General features: G+C 52.4%; 1 protein-coding gene across 10 annotated transcripts in view; it reads left to right on the forward strand.

Moving 5' to 3' along the window:
- The window catches only part of LOC128685375 (collagen alpha-1(XVIII) chain), an 836,546-nt gene that overhangs the window by 308,402 nt on the left and 500,644 nt on the right, over positions 1 to 27,500 (forward strand). For all 10 annotated transcript variants that reach the window (XM_070082820.1, XM_070082822.1, XM_070082821.1 and 7 more), the window contains exon 5: positions 24,726 to 24,797. In XM_070082820.1, coding sequence (XP_069938921.1) covers positions 24,726 to 24,797 — 72 coding nt within the window. The remainder of the gene's footprint in view (positions 1 to 24,725; positions 24,798 to 27,500) is intronic.

The raw sequence follows: 27,500 nt of genomic DNA on the forward strand, positions 1-27,500 counted from the left end.
GCCCTGCCCCGCTGCTTGGCCGGCGAGGCCTTGCCCCGCTGCTTGGCCGGCGAGGCCTTGCCCCGCTGCTTGGCCGGCGAGGCCCTTCCCCGCTGCTTGGCCGGCGAGGCCTTGCCCCGCTGCTTGGCCGGCGAGGCCCTTCCCCGCTGCTTGGCCGGCGAGGCCTTGCCCCGCTGCTTGGCCGGCGAGGCCTTGCCCCGCTGCTTGGCCGGCGAGGCCCTGCCCTGCTGCTTGGCCGGCGAGGCCCTGCCCCGCTGCTTGGCCGGCGAGGCCCTGCCCCGCTGCTTGGCCGGTGAGGCCCTGCCCCGCTGCTTGGCCGGCGAGGCCTTGCCCCGCTGCTTGGCCGGCGAGGCCTTGCCCCGCTGCTTGGCCGGCGAGGCCCTGCCCCGCTGCTTGGCCGGCGAGGCCCTGCCCTGCTGCTTGGCCGGCGAGGCCCTGCCCCGCTGCTTGGCCGGCGAGGCCCTGCCCCGCTGTTGGGCCTGCGAGGCCCTGCCCCGCTGCTTGGCCGGCGAGGCCCTGCCCCGCTGCTTGGCCGGCGAGGCCCTGCCCCGCTGTTGGGCCGGCGAGGCCCTTCCCCGCTGTTGGGCCGGCGAGGCCCTTCCCCGCTGTTGGGCCGGCGAGGCCCTTCCCCGCTGTTGGGCCGGCGAGGCCCTTCCCCGCTGTTGGGCCGGCGAGGCCCTTCCCCGCTGTTGGGCCGGCGAGGCCCTGCCCCGCTGTTGGGCCGGCGAGGCCCTTCCCCGCTGTTGGGCCGGCGAGGCCCTGCCCCGCTGTTGGGCCGGCGAGGCCCTTCCCCGCTGTTGGGCCGGCGAGGCCCTGCCCCGCTGTTGGGCCGGCGAGGCCCTTCCCCGCTGTTGGGCCGGCGAGGCCCTGCCCCGCTGTTGGGCCGGCGAGGCCCTTCCCCGCTGTTGGGCCGGCGAGGCCCTGCCCCGCTGTTGGGCCGGCGAGGCCCTTCCCCGCTGTTGGGCCGGCGAGGCCCTGCCCCGCTGTTGGGCCGGCGAGGCCCTTCCCCGCTGTTGGGCCGGCGAGGCCCTTCCCCGCTGTTGGGCCGGCGAGGCCCTTCCCCGCTGTTGGGCCGGCGAGGCCCTTCCCCGCTGTTGGGCCGGCGAGGCCCTGCCCCGCTGTTGGGCCGGCGAGGCCCTTCCCCGCTGTTGGGCCGGCGAGGCCCTGCCCCGCTGTTGGGCCGGCGAGGCCCTGCCCCGCTGTTGGGCCGGCGAGGCCCTTCCCCGCTGTTGGGCCGGCGAGGCCCTTCCCCGCTGTTGGGCCGGCGAGGCCCTTCCCCGCTGTTGGGCCGGCGAGGCCCTTCCCCGCTGTTGGGCCGGCGAGGCCCTTCCCCGCTGTTGGGCCGGCGAGGCCCTTCCCCACTGTTGGGCCGGCGAGGCCCTTCCCCACTGTTGGGCCGGCGAGGCCCTTCCCCGCTGTTGGGCCGGCGAGGCCCTTCCCCACTGTTGGGCCGGCGAGGCCCTTCCCCACTGTTGGGCGGGCGAGGCCCTTCCCCACTGTTGGGCCGGCGAGCCCCTTCCCCGCTGTGGGGCCGGCGAGGCCCTTCCCCACTGTTGGGCCGGCGAGGCCCTTCCCCACTGTTGGGCCGGCGAGGCCCTTCCCCTCTGTTGGGCCGGCGAGGCCCTTCCCCACTGTTGGGCCGGCGAGGCCCTTCCCCGCTGTTGGGCCGGCGAGGCCCTGCCCCGCTGTTGGGCCGGCGAGGCCCTGCCCCGCTGCTTGGCCGGCGAGGCCCTTCCCCGCTGTTGGGCCGGCGAGGCCCTTCCCCGCTGTTGGGCCGGCGAGGCCCTTCCCCGCTGTTGGGCCGGCGAGGCCCTTCCCCGCTGTTGGGCCGGCGAGGCCCTGCCCCGCTGTTGGGCCGGCGAGGCCCTTCCCCCCTGTTGGGCCGGCGAGGCCGTTCCCCGCTGTTGGGCCGGCGAGGCCCTTCCCAGCTGTTGGGCCGGCGAGGCCCTGCCCCGCTGCTGGGCCGGCGAGGCCCTTCCCCGCTGTTGGGCCGGCGAGGCCCTGCCCCGCTGTTGGGCCGGCGAGGCCCTGCCCCGCTGCTGGGCCGGCGAGGCCCTGCCCCGCTGCTGGGCCGGCGAGGCCCTGCCCCGCTGCTGGGCCGGCGAGGCCCTGCCCCGCTGCTGGGCCGGCGAGGCCTTGCCCCGCTGTTGGGCCGGCGAGGCCCTGCCCCGCTGTTGGGCCGGCGAGGCCCTGCCCCGCTGTTGGGCCGGCGAGGCCCTGCCCGCTGCTGGGCCGGCGAGGCCCTGCCCCGCTGTTGGGCCGGCGAGGCCCTGCCCCGCTGCTGGGCCGGCGAGGCCCTGCCCCGCTGCTGGGCCGGCGAGGCCCTGCCCCGCTGCTGGGCCGGCCAGGCCTTGCCCCGCTGTTGGGCCGGCGAGGCCTTGCCCCGCTGCTGGGCCGGCGAGGCCCTGCCCCGCTGCTGGGCCGGCGAGGCCCTGCCCCGCTGCTGGGCCGGCGAGGCCTTGCACCACTGCTGGGCCGGCGAGGCTCTGCCCCGCTGCTGGGCCGGCGAGGCCCTGCCCCGCTGCTGGGCCGGCGAGGCTCTGCCCCGCTGCTGGGCCGGCGAGGCCCTGCCCCGCTGCTGGGCCGGCAAGCCTCTGCCCCACTGCTGGGCCGGCGAGGCCCTGCCCCACTGATGGACCGGCGAGGCCCTGCCCCGCTGCTGGGCCGGCAAGCCTCTGCCCCACTGCTGGGCCGGCGAGGCCCTGCCCCACTGATGGACCGGCGAGGCCCTGCCCCGCTGCTGGGCCGGCGAGGCCTTGCACCACTGCTGGGCCGGCGAGGCCTTGCCCTGCTGCTGGGCCGGCGAGGCTCTGCCCCGCTGCTGGGCCGGCGAGGCCTTGCCCCGCTGCTGGGCCGGCGAGGCCCTGCCCCGCTGCTGGGCCGGCAAGCCTCTGCCCCGCTGCTGGGCCGGTGAGGCTCTGCCCTGCTGCTGGGCCGGCGAGGCCCTGCCCCGCTGTTGGGCCGGCGAGCCTCTGCCCCGCTGCTGGGCCGGCGAGCCTCTGCCCTGCTGTTGGGCCCGCGAGGTTCTACCCCGCTGCTGGGCCGGCAAGGCCCTGCCCCGCTGCTGGGCCGGCGAGGCCCTGCCCCGCTGCTGGGCCGGCGAGGCCCTGCCCCGCTGCTGGGCCGGCGAGGCCCTGCCCCGCTGCTGGGCCGGCGAGGCCCTGCCCCGCTGCCTTCCTTCACAGTCATGGGGGATGTGCTACGCCCGTAACAGTCATACAGTTTCTGGGGAAAGACTAGGCAAGGAATTCCTCGTATCATGAAGGAATGAAAGTTAAGGAATAATTGGACAGGTGCTTCGTAGAGTTCGAGACCTTGAAAAGCCTTCAGACATTCCCCTCAGACTCTCGGGTTAGCGTCCTTGTCCACCTTCTCAGCACTGTGCCTCGTTTTTATACATTATCGAGCTGTTGTTGCTCGCGGCATGCACTCAGTCCCACGCACATACCACAACCTGCAGGATCAGGAATTGTCTACAAGAAAAAAAACGTATCAAGTTACATCTTGAATAACATTAACATTGTTCCCTGATGTTATGTTAGAGAATTAACAATTCTTATATTTGAAGTATAGATGCTCTGACATCTTAAGGCACTCCATGTTGTCTTCTCCTAGTGCATTTATTGCTCCATTGCTTTATACTGGGGGTATTTTGAGCCGACAACTGCGCCTTCCGCTCTCCTAAAGAATAATTTCAATGCGCAGATTTGAAAGTTCTTCCAGCATTTTCTGGATGTAGAGTATGTAAGATTCTTCTACGCAGTTATTTCCAGGTCTCATATTTCTTTCTCGCTCTGTTGTGAAGCATACCTATGTTTTGTACTTTCTGTTTTATTTTATATAAGGTTTTTTAATAACGGAGTAGCTGGAATATGTCCTCCTTGAACATCATATTGTTTTCTATAGCCCACTGGAAGACTTGGTTTACACTGAGGTGAAAGACTGATGTATCTTCAAGAATTCTGGAAAGTAGTGTGCTTTGAGGAATACACATCTTTACTGAGGAAGCTTTTGATTCTCTTTGTTGACTCTTAGTCTTTAAGCTCGGATGTGCTGGAAATATGAAGGTTAATTTGTTATTTTCTCACGTATTCTTTATTGCGAACAAATTATGGTCATACTCGTTGAAAGTTTTCACAAAGCCACTGCATATTTTATTTTTGCACTCTACCTTCCAAAAGCATGTCTCAGTGGTTTACCAGTTGCTAGAGGCAACTGGGTTGTGAAAATCTTGCAATATCATCTGTTCACCAGTCTTACACAGTCTTATGGAACTTGCGGGATGACGTTTATGTTTAGACTGTCTCCTCAGTATATATATTTAAGGGCGACTTGCAGCTCAGTGGTAAGGCACTTGGCTAACAAACGGAAAGATCTGGGGTCGATTCCCAGGCTAAATGTGACGCATGGGCAAGTCTTTTTTTCTTATTTTTACAGATGATCCTGTTCACCTAGCAGCATCCTAGAGGTTGACAGTATATCTTAGAGCTGAGATTTAAAGTGAGCTGAGATGCGATAACAGGTCTTTGCCTGTAAATTTAGTTACCAGGTATACGAAAAAAACAAACAAAAAAAGGCACAGTACCGTGACTGGAATAATACACAAAACCCGCACGTGGGAGAGAGGAATTTACCACGACGTTTCAGTCCGACTTGGACTATTAACAAGTCACACAGTGTGAATTGTTAATAGTCATAGTCGGACCAAAACGTCCTCGTACGTTTCTATCTGCAGGTTGTTTGTGCATACGAGAAAAGCCAACATTTTTTTACAATTTATAACATAGGTTTACATGGCTTTGGGACTGGAGCAGTGTGAGTCCTGACCTGGAGCAGTGTGAGTCCTGGCCTGGATCAGTGTGAGTCCTGGCCTGGAGCAGTGTGAGTCCTGGCCTGGAGCAGTGTGAGTCCTGGCCTGGAGCAGTGTGAGTCCTGGCCTGGAGCAGTGTGAGTCCTGGCCTGGAGCAGTGTGAGTCCTGGCCTGGAGCAGTGTGAGTCCTGGCCTGGAGCAGTGTGAGTCCTGGCCTGGAGCAGTGTGAGTCCTGGCCTGGAGCAGTGTGAGTCCCGGCCTGGAGCAGTGTGAGTCCTAGCCTGGAGCAGTGTGAGTCCTGGCCTGGAGCAGTGTGAGTCCTGACCTGGAGCAGTGTGAGTCCTGACCTGGAGCAGTGTGAGTCCTGGCCTGGAGCAGTGTGAGTCCTGGCCTGGATCAGTGTGAGTCCTGGCCTGGAGCAGTGTGAGTCCTGGCCTGGAGCAGTGTGAGTCCTGGCCTGGAGCAGTGTGAGTCCTGGCGTGGAGCAGTGTGAGTCCTGACCTGGATCAGTGTGAGTCCTGGCCTGGAGCAGTGTGAGTCCTGACCTGAATCAGTGTGAGTCCTGGCCTGGAGCAGTGTGAGTCCTGACCTGGATCAGTGTGAGTCCTGGCCTGGAGCAGTGTGAGTCCTGGCCTGGAGCAGTGTGAGTCCTGGCCTGGATCAGTGTGAGTCCTGGCCTGGAGCAGTGTGAGTCCTGACCTGGAGCAGTGTGAGTCCTGACCTGGAGCAGTGTGAGTCCTGACCTGGAGCAGTGTGAGTCCTGACCTGGAGCAGTGTGAGTCCTGGCCTGGAGCAGTGTGAGTCCTGGCCTGGAGCAGTGTGAGTCCTGACCTGGAGCAGTGTGAGTCCTGACCTGGAGCAGTGTGAGTCCTGACCTGGAGCAGTGTGAGTCCTGGCCTGGATCAGTGTGAGTCCTGGCCTGGAGCAGTGTGAGTCCTGGCCTGGAGCAGTGTGAGTCCTGGCCTGGAGCAGTGTGAGTCCTGGCGTGGAGCAGTGTGAGTCCTGGCCTGGAGCAGTGTGAGTCCTGGCCTGGAGCAGTGTGAGTCCTAGACTGGAGCAATGTGAGTCCTGGCCTGGAGCAGTGTGAGTCCTGGCCTGGAGCAGTGTGAGTCCTGGCCTGGAGCAGTGTGAGTCCTGGCCTGGAGCAGTGTGAGTCCTAGACTGGAGCAATGTGAGTCCTGGCCTGGAGCAGTGTGAGTCCTGGCCTGGAGCAGTGTGAGTCCTGGCCTGGAGCAGTGTGAATCCTGGCCTGGAGCAGTGTGAGTCCTGGGCTGGAGCAATGTGAGTCCTGGCCTGGAGCAGTGTGAGTCCTGGCCTGGAGCAGTGTGAGTCCTGGCCTGGAGCAGTGTGTTACAAAAAACGCGATTCTAAAAGCTTAGAGATCTCCAGTGAATACTAGAAAGGACTGCCCTTCTAGCATCCAGCCTGTTACTGGGTTTTCGTAACAAGTAGTCAGTATCCTTGTCCAATTATCCATTAAAATTCAGTATGGTTCAATAGCGCTTTAGGATTACAACTGGTAGGCTACTAACTAGAGAAATTAAAATTTAATAAATTTATTAAGTAGTAAGTTGTCTAGAGGTATATTATCAAAGTAAATTTAATCATAGCAATCAAAATAAAATCAATCTCTCGAGTTCAATATTATTGTGCTGAAAGCACATATCACATTTATAATTCTTAAGTACCGTCAGGTACATTAACATTTAATAAGATATTACAAATATGTACAAGTAAGTGTGTATGCGTGTAAGTGCTCTTAAGTAGTTAGCTATGTCTCAAGACTCGAATAAGACTTAAACAAGTGACTGACAAAGTCCTCAAATAAACTAACTTCTTGACCGACTGGCAACCCGAACAGTCTGCTTGAACAACAAAGAATGCTAAGCCCAATAGCGATGCAATATCAAGCGACTGCGACACAGAATCAGGAACAAGGAGATAATATAACGACACTAAGTAGGGACCATCTGCAGATCCTCCACAAAAGTTACAAAACTCCCATAATACTGAATCTTCGTTCAGCATAGGAAAACTGTGACTGTGACAATACACAGGAACCAGTACAAAATTAGGGCAGAAGCTATCGCTAAGGACCTGAGATACTCAGAGTGTCTGTGACACACAACCTCAGTACAACGTCGAAAATCACTAAGTCTTTACAATGTTCTGTGAACAAAGTTCTACAGAACTAACAAGAATAATGAGACAGACAATCTGTCCAACCAGCAAGCGAGTCTCCAGCAGACTGACTACTTCACGAGAGGTGAGGACACCCCCCCCTCGATCACGTGATAGCTACGTGGACAACTGCAGCTCAGAAGCCGGCAGTATAACGAGCGACAAGCGATAATTACAGTCGTTTGACATTCAAGCCTAACTGAGCACATTTTATATACATCCTAACAACATAAGCTAAATAACAATATAACAGTCAAATAATAATATAAAGTCATACATTTACGATTTAGCTATTATCGCAAATATAAGCAATATAAAATTAAATGAAAAGATAATATACATTACATATATACATAATAATCATTGTAACCCATTCAGGGGTTGCAACACAGTGTGAGTCCTGGCCTGGAGCAGTGTGAGTCCTGGCCTGGAGCAGTGTGAGTCCTGGCCTGGATCAGTGTGAGTCCTGGCCTGGAGCAATGTGAGTCCTGGCCTGGAGCAGTGTGAGTCCTGGCCTGGAGCAGTGTGAGTCCTGGCCTGGATCAGTGTGAGTCCTGGCCTGGAGCAGTGTGAGTCCTGGCCTGGATCAGTGTGAGTCCTGGCCTGGAGCAGTGTGAGTCCTGGCCTGGAGCAGTGTGAGTCCTGGCCTGGAGCAGTGTGAGTCCCTGGATCAGTGTGAGTCCTGGCCTGGAGCAGAGTGAGTCCTGGCCTGGAGCAGTGTGAGTCCTGGCCTGGAGCAGTGTGAGTCCTGGCCTGGATCAGTGTGAGTCCTGGCCTGGAGCAGTGTGAGTCCTGGCCTGGAGCAGTGTGAGTCCTGGCCTGGAGCAGTGTGAGTCCTGGCCTGGAGCAGTGTGAGTCCTGGCCTGGAGCAGTGTGAGTCCTGGCCTGGAGCAGTGTGAGTCCTGGCCTGGAGCAGTGTGAGTCCTGGCCTGGAGCAGTGTGAGTCCTGGCCTGGAGCAGTGTGAGTCCTGGCCTGGAGCAGTGTGAGTCCTGGCCTGGAGCAGTGTGAGTCCTGGCCTGGAGCAGTGTGAGTCCCTGGAGCAGTTTGAATCCTGGCCTGGAGCAGTGTGAGTCCTGGGCTGGAGCAATGTGAGTCCTGGCCTGGAGCAGTGTGAGTCCTGGCCTGGAGCAGTGTGAGTCCTGGCCTGGAGCAGTGTGAGTCCTGGCCTGGATCAGTGTGAGTCCTGGCCTGGAGCAGTGTGAGTCCTGGCCTGGAGCAGTGTGAGTCCTGGCCTGGAGCAGTGTGAGTCCTGGCCTGGAGCAGTGTGAGTCCTGGCCTGGAGCAGTGTGAGTCCTGGCCTGGAGCAGTGTGAGTCCTGGCCTGGAGCAGTGTGAGTCCTGGCCTGGAGCAGTGTGAGTCCTGGCCTGGAGCAGTGTGAGTCCTGGCCTGGAGCAGTGTGAGTCCTGGCCTGGAGCAGTGTGAGTCCTGGCCTGGAGCAGTGTGAGTCCTGGCCTGGATCAGTGTGAGTCCTGGCCTGGAGCAGTGTGAGTCCTGGCCTGGATCAGTGTGAGTCCTGGCCTGGAGCAGTGTGAGTCCTGGCCTGGAGCAGTGTGAGTCCTGGCCTGGAGCAGTGTGAGTCCTGGCCTGGAGCAGTGTGAGTCCTGGCCTGGAGCAGTGTGAGTCCTGGCCTGGAGCAGTGTGAGTCCTGGCCTGGAGTCCTGGCCTGGAGCAGTGTGAGTCCTGGCCTGGAGCAGTGTGAGTCCTGGCCTGGAGCAGTGTGAGTCCTGGACTGGAGCAGTGTGAGTCCTGGCCTGGAGCAGTGTGAGTCCTGGCCTGGAGCAGTGTGAGTCCTGGCCTGGAGCAGTGTGAGTCCTGGCCTGGAGCAGTGTGAGTCCTGGCCTGGAGCAGTGTGAGTCCTGGCCTGGAGCAGTGTGAGTCCTGGCCTGGAGCAGTGTGAGTCCTGGCCTGGAGCAGTGTGAGTCCTGGCCTGGAGCAGTGTGAGTCCTGGCCTGGAGCAGTGTGAGTCCTGGCCTGGAGCAGTGTGAGTCCTGGCCTGGAGCAGTGTGAGTCCTGGCCTGGAGCAGTGTGAGTCCTGGCCTGGAGCAGTGTGAGTCCTGGCCTGGAGCAGTGTGAGTCCTGGCCTGGAGCAGTGTGAGTCCTCCTGAGGCCTGGAGCAGTGTGCGTCCTGGCCTGGAGCAGTGTGAGTCCTGGCCTGGAGCAGTGTGAGTCCTGGCCTGGAGCAGTGTGAGTCCTGGCCTGGAGCAGTGTGAGTCCTGGCCTGGAGCAGTGTGAGTCCTGGCCTGGAGTCCTCAGTGTGAGTCCTGGCCTGGAGCAGTGTGAGTCCTGGCCTGGAGCAGTGTGAGTCCTGGCCTGGAGCAGTGTGGCCTGGAGCAGTGTGAGTCCTGGCCTGGAGCAGTGTGAGTCCAGTGTGGCCTGGAGCAGTGTGAGTCCTGGCCTGGAGCAGTGTGAGTCCTGGCCTGGAGCAGTGTGAGTCCTGGCCTGGAGCAGTGTGAGTCCTGGCCTGGAGCAGTGTGAGTCCTGGCCTGGAGCAGTGTGAGTCCTGGCCTGGAGCAGTGTGAGTCCTGGCCTGGAGCAGTGTGAGTCCTGGCCTTGAGCAGTGTGAGTCCTGGCCTGGATCAGTGTGAGTCCTGGCCTGGAGCAGTGTGAGTCCTGGCCTGGAGCAGTGTGAGTCCTGGCCTGGAGCAGTGTGAGTCCTGGCCTGGATCAGTGTGAGTCCTGGCCTGGAGCAGTGTGAGTCCTGGCCTGGAGCAGTGTGAGTCCTGGCCTGGAGCAGTGTGAGTCCTGGCCTGGAGCAGTGTGAGTCCTGGCCTGGAGCAGTGTGAGTCCTGGCCTGGAGCAGTGTGAGTCCTGGCCTGGAACAGTGTGAGTCCTGGCCTGGAGCAGTGTGAGTCCTGGCCTGGAGCAGTGTGAGTCCTGGCCTGGAGCAGTGTGAGTCCTGGCCTGGAGCAGTGTGAGTCCTGGCCTGGAGCAGTGTGAGTCCTGGCCTGGAGCAGTGTGAGTCCTGGCCTGGAGCAGTGTGAGTCCTGGCCTGGAGCAGTGTGAGTCCTGGCCTGGAGCAGTGTGAGTCCTGGCCTGGAGCAGTGTGAGTCCTGGCCTGGAGCAGTGTGAGTCCTGGCCTGGAGCAGTGTGAGTCCTGACCTGGAGCAGTGTGAGTCCTGGCCTGGAGCAGTGTGAGTCCTGGCTTGGATCAGTGTGAGTCCTGGCCTGGAGCAGTGTGAGTCCTGGCCTGGAGCAGTGTGAGTCCTGGCCTGGAGCAGTGTGAGTCCTGGCCTGGAGCAGTGTGAGTCCTGGCCTGGAGCAATGTGAGTCTTGGCCTGGAGCAGTGTGAGTCCTGGCCTGGAGCAGTGTGAGTCCTGGCCTGGAGCAGTCCTGGCCTGTGAGTCCTGGCCTGGAGCACTGTGAGTCCTGGCCTGGAGCAGTGTGAGTCCTGGCCTGGAGCAGTGTGAGTCCTGGCCTGGAGCAGTGTGAGTCCTGGACTGGAGCAGTGTGAGTCCTGGCCTGGAGCAGTGTGAGTCCTGGCCTGGCAGTGTGAGTCCTGGCCTGGAGCAGTGTGAGTCCTGGCCTGGAGCAGTGTGAGTCCTGGCCTGGAGCAGTGTGAGTCCTGGCCTTGAGCAGTGTGAGTCCTGGCCTGGCAGTGTGAGTCCTGGCCTGGAGCAGTGTGAGTCCTGGCCTGGAGCAGTGTGAGTCCTGGCCTGGAGCAGTGTGAGTCCTGGCCTGGAGCAGTGTGAGTCCTGGCCTGGAGCAGTGTGAGTCCTGGACTGGAGCAGTGTGAGTCCTGGCCTGGAACAGTGTGAGTCCTGGACTGGAGCAGTGTGAGTCCTGGCCTGGAGCAGTGTGAGTCCTGGCCTGGAGCAGTGTGAGTCCTGGCCTGGAGCAGTGTGAGTCCTGGCCTGGATCAGTGTGAGTCCTGGCCTGGAGCAGTGTGAGTCCTGGCCTGGAGCAGTGTGAGTCCTGGCCTGGAGCAGTGTGAGTCCTGGCCTGGATCAGTGTGAGTCCTGGCCTGGAGCAGTGTGAGTCCTGGCCTGGAGCAGTGTGAGTCCTGGCCTGGATCAGTGTGAGTCCTGGCCTGGAGCAGTGTGAGTCCTGACCTGGAGCAGTGTGAGTCCTGGCCGGGAGCAGTGTGAGTCCTGGCCTGGATCAGTGTGAGTCCTGGCCTGCAGCAGTGTGAGTCCTGGCCTGGATCAGTGTGAGTCCTGGCCTGGAGCAGTGTGAGTCCTGGCCTGGAGCAGTGTGAGTCCTGGCCTGGAGCAGTGTGAGTCCTGGCCTGGAGCAGTGTGAGTCCTGGCCTGGAGCAGTGTGAGTCCTGGCCTGGAGCAGTGTGAGTCCTGGCCTGGAGCAGTGTGAGTCCTGACCTGGAGCAGTGTGAGTCCAGCCCTGGAGCAGTGGGAGTCTGGAGCTGAGCTAGCCTGGAGCAGTGTGAGTCCTGGCCTGGAGCAGTGTGAGTCCTGACCTGGAGCAGTGTGAGTCCTGACCTGGAGCAGTGTGAGTCCTGGCCTGGAGCAGTGTGAGTCCTGGCCTGGAGCAGTGTGAGTCCTGACCTGGAGCATTGTGAGTCCTGACCTGGAGCAATGTGAGTCCTGACCTGGAGCAGTGTGAGTCCTGGCCTGGAGCAGTGTGAGTCCTGACCTGGAGCAGTGGGAGTCCTGACCTGGAGCAGTGTGAGTCCTGGCCTGGAGCAGTGTGAGTCCTGGCCTGGAGCAGTGTGAGTCCTGGCCTGGAGCAGTGTGAGTCCTGACCTGGAGCAGTGTGAGTCCTGGCCTGGAGCAGTGTGAGTCGTGGCCTGGATCAGTGTGAGTCCTGGCCTGCAGCAGTGTGAGTCCTGGCCTGGATCAGTGTGAGTCCTGGCCTGGAGCAGTGTGAGTCCTGGCCTGGAGCAGTGTGAGTCCCGGCCTGGAGCAGTGTGAGTCCTGGCCTGGAGCAGTGTGAGTCCCGGCCTGGATCAGTGTGAGTCCCGGCCTGGATCACTGTGAGTCCTGGCCTGGATAAGTGTGAGCCCTGGCCTGGATCAGTGTGAGTCCTGGCCTGGAGCAGCGTGAGTCCTGGCCTGGATCAGTGTGAGTCCTGGCCTGGAGCAGTGTGAGTCCTGGCCTGGATCAGTGTGAGTCCTGGCCTGGAGCAGTGTGAATCCTGGCCTGGATCAGTGTGAGTCCTGGCCTGGAGCAGTGTGAGTCCTGGCCTGGAGCAGTGTGAGTCCTGGCCTGGAGCAGTGTGAGTCCTGGCCTGGATCAGTGTGAGTCCTGGCCTGGAGCAGTGTGAGTGCTGGCCTGGATCAGTGTGAGTTCTGACCTGGAGCAGTGTGAGTCCTGGCCTAGATCAGTGTGAGTCCTGGCCTTGAGCAGTGTGAGTCCTGGCCTGGATCAGTGTGAGTCCTTGCCTGGAGCAGTGTGAGTCCTGGCCTGGAGCAGTGTGAGTCCCGGCCTGGATCAGTGTGAGTCCTGGCCTGGAGCAGTGTGAGTCCCGGCCTGGAGCAGTGTGAGTCCTGGCCTGGAGCAGTGTGCGTCCCGGCTTGGATCAGTGTGAGTCCCGGCCTGGATCAGTGTGAGTCCTGGCCTGGAGCAGTATGAGTCCCGGCCTGGAGCAGTATGAGTCCTGGCCTGGATCAGTGTGGGTCCTGGCCTTGAGCAGTGTGAGTCCCGGCCTGGATCAGTGTGAGTCCCGGCCTGGATCAGTGTGAGTCCTGGCCTGGAGCAGCGTGAGTCCTGGCCTGGATCAGTGTGAGTCCCGGGCTGGAGCAGTGTGAGTCCTGGCCTGGATCAGTGTGAGTCCTGGCCTGGAGCAGTGTGAATCCTGGCCTGGATCAGTGTGAGTCCTGGCCTGCAGCAGTGTGAGTCCTGGCCTGGAGCAATGTGAGTCCTGGCCTGGAGCAGTGTGAGTCCTGGCCTGGATCAGTGTGAGTCCTGGCCTGGAGCAGTGTGAGTCCTGGCCTGGATCAGTGTGAGTTCTGACCTGGAGCAGTGTGAGTCCTGGCCTGGATCAGTGTGAGTCCTGGCCTTGAGCAGTGTGAGTCCTGGCCTGGATCAGTGTGAGTCCTTGCCTGGAGCAGTGTGAGTCCTGGCCTGGAGCAGTGTGAGTCCCGGCCTGGATCAGTGTGAGTCCTGGCCTGGAGCAGTGTGAGTCCCGGCCTGGAGCAGTGTGAGTCCTGGCCTGGAGCAGTGTGCGTCCCGGCTTGGATCAGTGTGAGTCCCGGCCTGGATCAGTGTGAGTCCTGGCCTGGAGCAGTATGAGTCCCGGCCTGGAGCAGTATGAGTCCTGGCCTGGATCAGTGTGGGTCCTGGCCTTGAGCAGTGTGAGTCCCGGCCTGGATCAGTGTGAGTCCCGGCCTGGATCAGTGTGAGTCCTGGCCTGGAGCAGTGTGAGTCCCGGCCTGGAGCAGTATGAGTCCTGGCCTGGATCAGTTTGAGTCCCGGGCTGGATCAGTGTGAGTCCTGGCCTGGAACAGTGTGAGTCCCGGCCTGGATCAGTGTGAGTCCTGGCCTGGAACAGTGTGAGTCCTGGCCTGGATCAGTGTGAGTCCTGGCCTGGAGCAGTGTGAGTCCTGGCCTGGAGCAGTGTGAGTCCTGGCCTGGAGCAGTGTGAGTCCTGGCCTGGAGCAGTGTGAGTCCTGGACTGGAGCAATGTGAGTCCTGGCCTGGAGCAGTGTGAGTCCTGGCCTGGATCAGTGTGAGTCCTGGCCTGGAGCAGTGTGAGTCCTGGCCTGGATCAGTGTGAGTCCTGACCTGGAGCAGTGTGAGTCCTGGCCTGGATCAGTGTGAGTCCTGGCCTTGAGCAGTGTGTGTCCTGGCCTGGATCAGTGTGAATCCTGGCCTCGAGCAGTGTGAGTCCTGGCCTGGAGCAGTGTGCGTCCCGGCTTGGATCAGTGTGAGTCCTGGCCTGGAGCAGTGTGAGTCCTGGCCTGGAGCAGTGTGAGTCCTGGCCTGGATCAGTGTGAGTCCTGGCCTGGAGCAGTGTGAGTCCTGGCCTGGAGCAGTGTGAGTCCTGGCCTGGAGCAGTGTGAGTCCCGGCCTGGAGCAGTGTGAGTCCTGGCCTGGAGCAGTGTGCGTCCCGGCTTGGATCAGTGTGAGTCCCGGCCTGGATCAGTGTGAGTCCCGGCCTGGAGCAGTGTGAGTCCCGGCCTGGAGCAGTGTGAGTCCCGGCCTGGAGCAGTGTGAGTCCTGGCCTGGATCAGTGTGAGTCCCGGCCTGGAGCAGTATAAGTCCTGGCCTGGAACAGTGTGAGTCCCGGCCTGGAGCAGTGTGAGTCCCGGCCTGGATCAGTGTGAGTCCTGGCCTGGAGCAGTGTGAGTCCCGGCTTGGATCAGTGTGAGTCCCGGCCTGGATCAGTGTGAGTCCTGGCCTGGAACCGTGTGAGTCCTGGCCTGGAACAGTGTGAGTCCCGGCCTGGAGCAGTATGAGTCCCGGCCTGGATCAGTGTGAGTCCTGGCCTGGTACAGTGTGAGTCCAGGCCTGGAGCAGTATGAGTCCCGGCCTGGATCAGTGTGAGTCCTGGCCTGGAACAGTGTGAGTCCAGGCCTGGAGCAGTATGAGTCCCGGCCTGGATCAGTGTGAGTCCTGGCCTGGAACAGTGTGAGTCCAGGCCTGGAGCAGTATGAGTCCTGGCCTGGATCAGTGTGAGTCCTGGCCTGGAACAGTGTGAGTCCAGGCCTGGAGCAGTATGAGTCCCGGCCTGGAGCAGTGTGAGTCCTGGCCTGGAACAGTGTGAGTCCCGGCCTGGAGCAGTATGAGTCCCGGCCTGGATCAGTGTGCATGGCCATATAGTCATTACCATCTTTAGAGTTAAGTATAGTCAGGGTCACGTCAGAAATGTTCCCAGAATTAGGTCTCAAATTGATTTAAAATTCTTTTACTCCTTCTTTAGTCAGTTAAATGTTTTCCTGATCCCCGCATCGTGCTGTTGCCTCGGCATCTATTTTATCTGAAGTCAACAGTGAAGACTCTATCTTCCTTAAGTAGTTATAGAAGCGCCCAAAACTGGAGAAGGTAGTTACCCTGGATGGCTCGTAACATAAAAATCATTTTGGAGTTGCATTCAGTTTCCCTGATGCTTTTTGCAATCCCTCTGGTCATTATATAATATTTTTAATTTCAACTCTACGGTTTGATTTTCAGTATCAAGTTTCACTTTCTTTGAGGAGGTTCTTGAGAAAATCTGCAAGAACTGTACGACTCTCTGTGTCTCCACCTATAGTCACTATTGTTCCCTTTCCACCTTGTATTTTGTTTCCATATAACTACAAGTGTGTCATCTAGTATCACTTTACTCATTATCTCCAGACACTGCTTCATACCCAAGGATTATTCTCATTCTTTATACTTCTGTTACTCATACTATCTTCCAAGCTTATTTCACTCAGGTCTCTACCTGGAGTTTACCTAGAGAGTATTCCGGGGATCAACGCCCCTCGGCCCGGTCCATGAACAGGCCTCCTGGTGGATCAGGGCCTGATCAACCAGGCTATTACTGCTGGCCTCACGTAGTCTAACGTACGCACCACAGCCCGGCTGATCCGGCACTAACTTTAGGTATCTGTCCAGCTCCCTCTTCAAGACAATCAGGGGTCTATTGGTAATTCCCCTTATGGCTGGTGGGAGGCTGTTCAACAGTCATGGGCTCCTCACCTGTGGAGTCGCAGCAAGAGAGAAGTCACCCTCCAACCGGAGGGCCCCAAGTAAGACAAAAGAAAATGAACGACAACCCCTCCACCCCCACCCGGATGGGCCACCGCCGGGTCGCCAACTAGAAAAGACCCGGGCCAGAAGTACCGGCGAACCTACATGAATGAGCAGTCTTGGGCCCGGGACACTTGTGTTTTCACTTAGTGTACCAATGGCGCCCCTACTTTTCACTGGGGGTATGTTGCATCACCTACCAAGTATTTTGCTTTCGTAGGGAGTGATTTCTGTGTGCAGATTAGGAACCAGTCCCTCCAGAATCTTCCAGGTGTAGATTATGATATAGTATCTCTCTTGCCTCTGCTCCAGTGAGTACAAGTCAAGTGCTTCCAGGCGTTCCCAGTAGTTAAGGTGTTTGATAGAACTTATACGTGCAGTAAAGGTTCTCTGTACATTCTCTAGATCTGCAATTTCACCTGCCTAGAATGGGGATGTTAATGTATAGCAGTATTCCAGCCTAGAGAGAACCTGTGATTTAAAAAGGATCACTGGCTTAGCATATCTTGTCTTGAAAGTTAGAATTGTCCATCCTACCAGTTTCCTCGCAGACATGATAGTGGCATTGTTGTGGTCCTTGAAGGTGAGGTCTTCGGACAATACCACACCCAGGTCCTTCACGTTACTTTTCCACTCTAGTATGTGATCAGAATTTGTAGTATACTCAGTTCTAGTTATTATTTCCTCCAGTTTTTCCATAACGGAGTAGTTGGAATTTGTCTTTATTAAACATCATTGTTCTCAGTTGCCCATTGGAAACCTTGGTTTATATCTTCTTGGAGGTTAACAGTGTCCTCAATGGATGACACTCTCATGCAGACCATAGTATCGTCTGCAAAGAATGATACAGTGCTATGGTTTACATCTCATTGTCTGATATGAGAATGAGGAACAGAACAAGATAGGGACGAGTACTGTGCCTTGTGGAACTGAGCTCTTCACTATGGCAGCTTCCGATTTCACTCCGTTTGTGTTCGATTGGTTAGAAAGTTGAAGATCCATCTGCCTACTATGCCAGTTATCCCTTTAGCACGCATTTTGTGTGCTATTACACCATAATCCTACTTGTCAAAGGCTTTTGCAAAATCTGTGTATACTACATCTGCATTCTGTTTGTTTTCCAGTGCATCTAAGACCATATCATAGTGGTCCAGTAGTTAGTTGCGAGAGGCAAGAGCGACCTGATTTGAAACCATGTTGCCCTGGATTGTGCAATTTTTGAGAGTCCAGGTGGTTTGTAATCCTGCTTCTCAAAACTCTTTCAAAGATTTTTATGATGTGGGACGTTAAAACTATTGGTCTATACCTCTTAGCTAATGCTTTGCTGCCACCTTTATGGACTGGGGCTATATCCGTTGTTTACAGTGACTGTGAAATCTCACCTGTGTCTATGCTCCTTCTCTATATCATACTTAGAGCCCGTGAGAGGGGCTTCTTGCAGTTCTTAATGAACACCGAGTTCCACGAGTCTGGACCTGGGGCTGAGCACATGGGCATGACTCACGAAATCGTAATGACACGATTGCAAACAAACCATACCACATGCGGGGATAGAACCCGCGATCAGAGAGTCTCAAAACTCCAGACCGTCGCGTTAGCCACTGGATCAGCTAGCCACAATAAGATTCGTCCAACTAAGTATATTTCTACACCACAAGAAGGTTAGCATAGGTACCACTGTGACCACAAATGCAAGTTTTAGAGACGAATCTCCAGCAAGCGTGGCCGTGACGAACTCTAGCTCAAGTCTCCTCAAAGCCGTTAATATGACTCACGAAATCGTAATGACACGATTGCAAACAAACCATACCACGGGCGGGGATAGAACCCGGAAATAGAACTTGCATTTGTGGTCACAGTGGTGCCTATGCTAACCTTCCTATGGTGTAGAAATATACCTAGTTGGACGAATCTTATTGTGGCTAGCTGGTCCAGTGGCTAACGCGACGGTCTGGAGTTTTAAGACTCTCTGATCGCGGGTTCTATCCCCACCCGTGGTATGGTTTGCATGGGCATGTCTTCTATGGCTTTCTCAAAGTCTAGTGGAGTTAGGAGTTATGTCAGAAATTTGGCATATATTGGCAGGGTTTTGAAGCTCATTCATGAAAAAATTCTTTGGGTTGTCTGTCTTTAGACTGATCAGTGGCTCGCTGAACACAGTCATATTGAGATTTCAGTATCTCACTCATTTCTTTGTTGTCATCTGTGTAGGATCCGCCTACACAGATTTTTGCATTGTTTTTGGCATATGAAAAGAAACACTTCGATTTTTTTTTTCAATTTTATGAGTAATTTATTTCCAGTAAATGTTTTCTTTGGTAAAACTGGATGTGTCAAAAATATTTAAGTAATCAGCACCACAAGACTTCGTTCTCGCGTATATTTGTGTACATTTACTCTTGAGGAAAATATTAAGTCATATAAAAACAAAATATGTATGTATGGTTTACTAATATGGCGCAAAACACCTGAGTATAACTTTTATAGACTTGACTCTGTAAGACTTAGCTGCATAATTTTGGCATAAACATTGTATCCCTGGGCGTGTAAAACAATGGGCGTGGGGGCAGAGGGCAAAGGGCGAAGGGGACAGAGGGCGAGGGGCGAAGGGGGCAGAGGGCGAAGGGGACAGAGGACAAAGGGGGTAGAGGGAGTTGTGGGTAGAGGGCGTGGTGGGTAGAAGACTTGGTGGACAGAGGACACTAGGATAGAGGACAGAACTGGGGACAGCAAACAACTGAGGAACAGAGAAAGTTAGGGGGAGCAGACGACAGGACAACAGAGGAGCAGAGGACGTGAGGGGAGCAGACGACAGAACAGAGGGCGTGAGGGAAGCAGACAACAGAGAACGTGAGGGGAAGAAGAAATGAACTCACATGTAAGGACCCACTGGTGGGTGAGGGGGGGAAAAATGCGGATAGTTGAAGAATAAATGGGGGAGAGGAAGGGACTGCAGAGAAAGGAAAAGAGTTGGGGCTAAACCCAACAGCAAAGGCATTGTAAAGCATTGTCTATGGCTTGTGCTTGTGCTCATCGTCTCTCCTCCTCAGAAAGACAAGTTCGGCAAAAGGTCGGAATGTGTGTTGGCCGCAGACGACTTTAGGCAAAGCTCTTCAGCTGAACCACATAGACGCCCCTCAATGGCTACGGAATTTAAAAAGAGAAGATGGAAATATTTAAGAATTTAAAAGCAATGGGCGGCATATAGGCTTAAAAGAACAAAGAAAGGTGCAAGAAAAGAGCAAGAAAAATGCATTATAAGAGCAAGGAAAGTGGCTTAGGGAAGTCTAAGTGTAAAGTGGTGGAAGAACACGATTGTAAAAAACTCTGAAGAGGTTTTCAAGATTGTAAGGACTGTCGTCAAGGAAGTTCAGTATCATTGTGGGTCTCATGTTTGTCAATTTGTCTATCTCTCAGTGTTTTTCAGAAGACATTTAGAGCGGGTATGACATCAAGGTCCTGCCGCCTCACGTCCAGCACCCAGCGCAATACCCCGTTCTGGACACTAGCTGCAGAGCCTTGGTCTTAGCAGTCAGTGTTAAAGCAAAAGGAGTGTAAGTGATGAGGGATCTGATAAGAGAAGTGTATAGGTGGAGTTTTATGGAGGGACGTGCACCTCTCAGCCTATAGAGTCGAGAGAGTGCAATCCTCGCCACAGCTGTCTTACACGTGACGTTATGTTTCATACGTTGACTCCAAGTACAACTGTGAAAGATGACAGGAGGAAGATGACAGAAGCAGGGATGCTTCGTCCTTTATAGAAATAGGTAATTCTAGATTTGTTGGCATTGGTCTTTATACTCCATAATAGTTTCCTTGCGCTGATCCTTTCTACCTCGTGTTGTGTCCTTTGTGAGGAATCTAGTGTTTTCATGTGCAATGACGTCTGCATAACAGATTGTGATCTCATGTGCTTGGTCTGAGAAATAAATTATCACCCACCAGGTGATGATTTATCTCTCAGACCAGAACATCACCCACCAGGTGATGATTTATCTCTCAGACCAGAACATCACCCACCAGGTGATGATTTCTCTCTCAGACCAGAACGTCACCCACCAGGTGATGATTTCTCTCTCAGACCAGAACATCACCCACCAGGTGATGATTTCTCTCTCAGACCAGAACATCACCCACCAGGTGATGATTTATCTCTCAGACCAGAACATCACCCACCAGGTGATGATTTCTCTCTCAGACCAGAACATCACCCACCAGGTGATGATTTATCTCTCAGACCAGAACATCACCCACCAGGTGATGATTTATCTCTCAGACCAGAACATCACTCACCAGGTGATGATTATCTCTCAGACCAGAACATCACTCACCAGGTGATGATTATCTCTCAGACCAGAACATCACTCACCAGGTGATGATTATCTCTCAGACCAGAACATCACTCACCAGGTGATGATTATCTCTCAGACCAGAACATCACTCACCAGGTGATGATTATCTCTCAGACCAGAACATCACTCACCAGGTGATGATTATCTCTCAGACCAGAACATCACTCACCAGGTGATGATTATCTCTCAGACCAGAACATCACTCACCAGGTGATGATTATCTCTCAGACCAGAACATCACCCACCAGGTGATGATTATCTCTCAGACCAGAACATCACCCACCAGGTGATGATTATCTCTCAGACCAGAACATCACCCACCAGGTGATGATTATCTCTCAGACCAGAACATCACCCACCAGGTGATGATTTATCTCTCAGACCAGAACATCACCCACCAGGTGATGATTATCTCTCAGACCAGAACATCACCCACCAGGTGATGATTTATCTCTCAGACCAGAACATCACCCACCAGGTGATGATTTATCTCTCAGACCAGAACATCACTCACCAGGTGATTATTTATCTCTCAGACCAGAACATCACCCACCAGGTGATGATTTATCTCTCAGACCAGAGCATCACCCACCAGGTGATGATTTATCTCTCAGACCAGAACATCACCCACCAGGTGATGATTATCTCTCAGACCAGAACATCACCCACCAGGTGATGATTATCTCTCAGACCAGAACATCACCCACCAGGTGATGATTATCTCTCAGACCAGAACATCACCCACCAGGTGATGATTATCTCTCAGACCAGAACATCACCCACCAGGTGATGATTATCTCTCAGACCAGAACATCACCCACCAGGTGATGATTATCTCTCAGACCAGAACATCACCCACCAGGTGATGATTATCTCTCAGACCAGAACATCACCCACCAGGTGATGATTATCTCTCAGACCAGAACATCACCCACCAGGTGATGATTATCTCTCAGACCAGAACATCACCCACCAGGTGATGATTATCTCTCAGACCAGAACATCACCCACCAGGTGATGATTATCTCTCAGACCAGAACATCACCCACCAGGTGATGATTATCTCTCAGACCAGAACATCACTCACCAGGTGATGATTTATCTCTCAGACCAGAACATCACCCACCAGGTGATGATTATCTCTCAGACCAGAACATCACCCACCAGGTGATGATTTATCTCTCAGACCAGAACATCACCCACCAGGTGATGATTATCTCTCAGACCAGAACATCACTCACCAGGTGATGATTATCTCTCAGACCAGAACATCACCCACCAGGTGATGATTATCTCTCAGACCAGAACATCACTCACCAGGTGATGATTATCTCTCAGACCAGAACATCACTCACCAGGTGATGATTATCTCTCAGACCAGAACATCACCCACCAGGTGATGTTTATCTCTCAGACCAGAACATCACCCACAAGGTGATGTTTATCTCTCAGACCAGAACATCACCCACCAGGTGATGATTATCTCTCAGACCAGAACATCACCCACCAGGTGATTATTATCTCTCAGACCAGAACATCATCCACTATATAACATAAGAGGAGGATGAGGTGGAGGCGGTGGAGGAGAAGGAAGAGACTAAGGAGCTGGAAGCTGATGTGATTTAAAAGATATTTTTTTTTTGTCGAATATTTAATTTTATTTATGTGAGCTGATACATTTATTATTTTCTTGTTTACATTTTATATTTATTTTTATAATATAAACCAAGCGCTAAACCCACCAGGGTCATACAGCACTGCATTAGTGCATTTTTTCTATAGACGGGTCTTGTAAAATATTTTTAGTGTTGTATGGAAGTCATAGAAGGCTGTTGTAAGAATATATGACGGGTGTAAAATATCTTAATCATGAAAATTTAATTAGAGGTTTAAATATGGGATACACAAGTCTTGTCAGTGGGGAAAGTTATCGTATTTTCCGCCATATAAGGCGCACGATTCTAGGAGACATGTTAGACAATGTTTTTAAGCAGTTGCAACGTAACGTTGGTAAACAACTGCTAAAGTATAACTCAATGCCTACCCTTGACTCTGACCTTGAGCATATAAGGCGCAGGCTGATTTTTCAAAGACGTTTTGAATTTTTATGGGAAAATAAAGCGCGCCTTATATGCCGGAAAAATCGGTACATTGTCTTAATTTCTGTGATCAGTATTTGTGTTGGATCAGTAATTACGTACTGCCATGATTCTCTGTGTCCTGCCTAACAGTTTACCATGAAAATTGAGTCTTTTGTATAAAAGACTGACGAAGGTTCACTTTAAGGCGAAGTGGAACATAGATGAATGTTCACAGTAAACAAGATCATTACATTAAACTTCCCTGAGGTTTAGATCAGCTGTGCAGTTTTTAGGTTTCTAAGTTATGTTTAACTTGAGAGAAGATTACTGTTAAAGACTGAGACAACAGGAACATTACGCCTTACAGCCTGGCTTATTTTAGACAATATTTAGTTATGCATTCTCAAGGTTATGTCTTTTGTAGTGTTTCTAAGAAAGAAATTGAAGCTTAGTTTGATTTCCTGTTATTTTCTCTCACATTCTCTCTTTTTTTTTTATTTAACACAGGGTTTGACAAGGTTAAGGATCCCTAGCTTTATTGACAAGCTATTTACAAGTTAAGGATTCCCCCCCTCTCTCTCTCTCTCTCTCTCTCTCTCTCTCTCTCTCTCTCTCTCTATCCATCTATCTATCTATCTCCCTCTAGGGTGATTTTGATGTTATGTGCAAGATGGACAGGAGGTGCACAATCAGCCAGTCACATTTGATGCAGAATCTAAAGAAAATATTCTGTGCCTTTACTCTTGTGGGTTATTCTGAGGGTCAAGTTAATTTTTGTGTGCCAAATATAACCTGTGATCAGTACCTGATTCCTAATGGTAAACATTTTCGACACGCTGATGAATGAGACACATGTTTACACGTGTCTTATTCTTATTGAGGAGCAGGGGAACTAGGTACGAGAGGGGAGGAGAGGGGAGGGAGAGAGAAGTGAGAGGAGGAAGAGAGAGGGGAAGGATTTAAAACCAGTCGTTCGTCATCTGTGCTCTGAGATGACAGTGATGTGAGAAACGGGTACACAAGGGTACAGCTAGTAAGTTTATTCAGGTATACACAGTTACATAGATTATCTTACATAGCAGCATATGTGTAGATAACCTAGGATAACCAAAAAAGTCAGACAGTGACTTATTTCCATTGTGGTCCTAAAGACACAGACGGGTCATGGGGATGTCAGGAAGTATTTCTTCAGCCTCAGAGTGATTAGGAAGTGGAATGACCTGGACGAAGAAATAGTTGAGACAGACTTCATACATAGATTTAGGGATATATATGAGAGAGTTTAAGAATAGGTATGACAGGGTCCACGTAGGAAATGGCAAGTTTAGAGGCAGGGCCAGGAGCTGTAACACACCCACACACACACACACACACACTGGAGGACAGGAGGGTCAGGGGAGACATGTTAACGACATACAAAATACTGAGTGGAATAGACAAGGTGGACATAGACAGGATGTTCCACAGATGGGACACAGAAACAAGTGGTCACAATTGGAAGCTGAAGACTCAGATGAGTCAGAGGGATATTAGGAAGTATTTCTTCAGCCACAGAGTTGTTAGGAAGTGGAATAGTCTGGCAAGCGATGTAGTGGAGGCAGGAACCATACATAGTTTTAAGATGAGGTATGATAAAGCTCATGTAGCAGGGAGAGGGAGGACCCAGTAGCGGTCATTGAAGAAGCGGGGCCAGGAGCTGAGTATCGACCCCTGCAACCACAATTAGGTGAGTACACACACACCACTAATGACTCCACGTGCCTTGGCACAAATAACCTCGTGCTACTTCGCTTCGACTCAGATTATGTATATAATCTTAAGGTAAAGGAGGCTACAGGCAACTGTGTTACTGCTTGGCGACTGATGGAGTACATCTTAGTGGTCAGTGTACTCACACTGACCACTTGACTGATTAATGTAAACATTATAAGAATAGATGACTTGGTAACTGTGTGGGCTCTTGACGTGGTTCGACCAGTGTGTTTATGCTGCTCAGGTACCGACAACTTCGACAAGTTCCTCTCAGTTGGTTGCTGGCTACAGTAGAGTGAGGTTACGCCCGCTCCATCCTCCACCCACCGCCCTGCTCCGCCCTGCCCTGCCCTGCCCCGCCCCGTCCCAACCGTGCCTTGTCGTAACACATGAACCGAGGGATTTGCATCTCCCCACCTCACTGTAGCAGATATTACAGCATCACTTTTATATATGAAATCTGTAGATTTTTACCGAGTCAGCAAATTACTCATATTATAAAAAACCTAAAATGTCATGTTAATTCATTAAGATAATCAGCCCTGTCATCGGACAAGGACATAAATCAGGTGTGTCAGTGTAGGACCGAGAGCTGCGTCCATGCATCTCGATGAACGAGTCAAAAATAATGTGACACACACCGGCACTTATTATTGCAGCCTCAACGTTGCAAAAAAATAAGCGAAGCATATTTGCTTGCAATTATCTTAATCGTCGCAATGTACGAAATGTCTGGGTAAAGCCAGTGAGGAAAAGCAGCGGTGCTGCAGGAGGTAGGAAGAGAGGTCGACGAGGGTGTTGAAGAAGTGACGTGTTGGTGACGTGTTATTGGTGGTGTTGACGATGATGGTGGTGGTGTCTTGGGGGTGCCGTCGGCTGCTCCACCTGCTGCTCACACATGTTTGGTTGTCTCTCCTCCAGGGGGCGCTGCAGGAGCTCAAAATCTACAACATGCCCGACATGGCGAAGGTGCAGTGCGACAACAACTTCGCGGTGAGTACTTACTACCCCTTCAGTTCCTGCTACTGCTCCTACTTCCCTCACTATGTAACACTCATGTTTCTCTCTCTATGTAATGATAATCCACCAATCTTTGTTTATTGACAAGTGTTGACAAATTGTGCCATATTTAATTTGCGAATATTCAGCGTGTTTATTTCCGTGATTGAGTCGAAATACCTCACGTTCAGAATCGTTCTTCGAGAATGTCTGATTCGTCGCGTCATTTACCGTTATCACGTTCCTTGTGGCGGTTTATGTTACTCAAGTACTGGTGTTTGTCCAGTTTCTGATGGCTATATATCCCTGTGGTACTCACCACCTTAGAGTACTGCCAGTTCCGGGAGCACCGCCAGTTAGCTGCACGTGCACTGCCAGTTGCAGGTGCAACGCCACTACCGTGTGCACATCAGTAACAGATCGACCTGAAACTACAAAAACACGAGAATAGTGGAGCTTTGCTGTAGGCCTATTGGTCCATGCAAAGCAGGTTCAGTTCTCACTCACATATGACTAGGTTTGTGTAGGCCTTACAAGCCACATAACACAAATCATGAGAAAGTGAGAGAGTGAACCCCCTCAACCCTAACCTTGTAAAACCCTATGTAATATATATATATATATATATATATATATATATATATATATATATATATATATATATATATATATATATATATATATATATATAGAGAGAGAGAGAGAGAGAGAGAGAGAGAGAGAGAGAGAGCGAGAGAGTGAGTTTACACATACAGTAGACCACGAGGCTGCTAAGCAAACTCAAGAAGGAACCCGGAAAGGCGGTGACGTGGATAGTGATTTAAAAGAGGAAGTAAGAAGTGCTACAATGGTTAGTTCTGGAAAAAAAATTATGTATCGAAAATTAGTATGGAAGATGTGGTACCGCCAGTATTAAGAATAATCAATCACAAATACTTAATGACAAATCGGTAATTACTTCAACCATGGAAGAGTTGCTGTAAGAACTGGGGAACCTAACTTCTGAAGTCACAGTAAGTTTTTTTAAAAGCTTCCTACCCAATCTTAAACTTTTACAGTAGTTTTATGCTATAAATACTGTAGAAAGTCAAACAATATGACATTACCATTGACGTTCTTATTGTTGCTGGTGTATATTAGACATAACAAGAGAGACTTACTCTTGCAAATTATGACAATAATAATAATAATAATAATAATAATAATAATAATAATAATAATATAATGCACAGAATAATGAAGCTATCTCAACTATCTTTAAAAGTCAGATAAATATTGTACCAAAATAAATAACGAGGTAAATAGGTTATATCCTCTAAATTTAAGATAAGTTGCGTTGAGGTTCACTGTATTAGTTTTAAAGTCATTATTCGGTTGTTATCAATCATTACAACAAGGAAATGCTATTGACAGGCATACAGCTGTGATAAATTATATTAACTGAGCCAAGGATAACCAGAAATATATAATGTGCGTTATCTCTATTGTGATTCATTTTATATACAAGTTTAGTTCTGTAAACAGTGGAGGAATTTATTAGATGAGAAGATATGAATATGTGTAGGACAAAATATGTAAGATGTAACTAGTCTTACGGGAATCAAAACAACTGATAATTAACCCAAAAATGGAAGATGTATCTTTAGCCTACAAAAAAAAAAAAATTAGACGTGTCTGCGATGTCGTGCTCACGCCTTAAAAAAAAATGTGAAAATGGAAAAAAAAAAATGTTTAAAGACGAAATAAATTCAGGAATTAAGACATGTGAGTTACTAGGTTAAAATGTGAGGTATTGGGAAGAGAGGAGATATGATAGCCACTTATCAATTAATAAGAGGATGAAAAAAGTTGATGAGGAGGATTCATTGCTACTAGAAACAGGAATAAAAATGGCCTTTACTTTAAATTAAATTGCATAAGAAGTGGAGCGAATATTACGAAATATTTCGTTACTGAGTGGTAGATAATAGTAAAAAAAAAAAAAAACACAAAAAAAAAAAAAAAAAAAAAATCTTCGACCCCCAATGGTTTTTGCCGATAACCCACTGAGGGTTTGTAAATCTTGCGCAATTAATTTACAGCAGTGAGAGGACACAGGACACCACGAGGACAACCTCTCTACCTGTACTTACAAGCAGGTAACTGTATATACGAACACAACGAGAGTGGAGATTTATTAGAATACTAGGGAATGATGCGCTAACGAAGCTGGACCTTATTTTCACTTTCAACGAGATATATACAAAATTAAATACGGATTGCCGTTGAGAGGTAATGATCACTAACAACACTGTACTAGCTGGTATACACGAGGCTAAAGAAATGATCAGAAAATGAGAAATTTAAGAAACTGATGATCAAGATAGTGACAAAGGACTGAGTAGCTGTCTGACACACGTACTGTGGAACACTATATTAAGGAAATGAGGCTCCAGACAAATTTGTAATAACCTGCAGAAGATACACTAATTACCCGTGAGTCAACATCCAACGAAAAGTAGCAGATGCCAGGAACATAAGTGTACGGAACAGCACAGCACAGAGTCAGTGCTAGAGAACAGTTAGGATAAAGTAAGATCCATAAATTAATATCTGAAGAGTAAGGAGGAAAGCAGAAAAAACAACTTGAACTGGGCAACTCATCCAAGACAAGACAAAGCGGCTTCACAGACACATGAGAAAAAATAAATTTAAATG

The sequence above is a fragment of the Cherax quadricarinatus genome, chromosome 8 (genome assembly GCF_038502225.1).
Source record: "Cherax quadricarinatus isolate ZL_2023a chromosome 8, ASM3850222v1, whole genome shotgun sequence".
Taxonomy (NCBI): Eukaryota; Metazoa; Arthropoda; class Malacostraca; order Decapoda; family Parastacidae; genus Cherax; species Cherax quadricarinatus.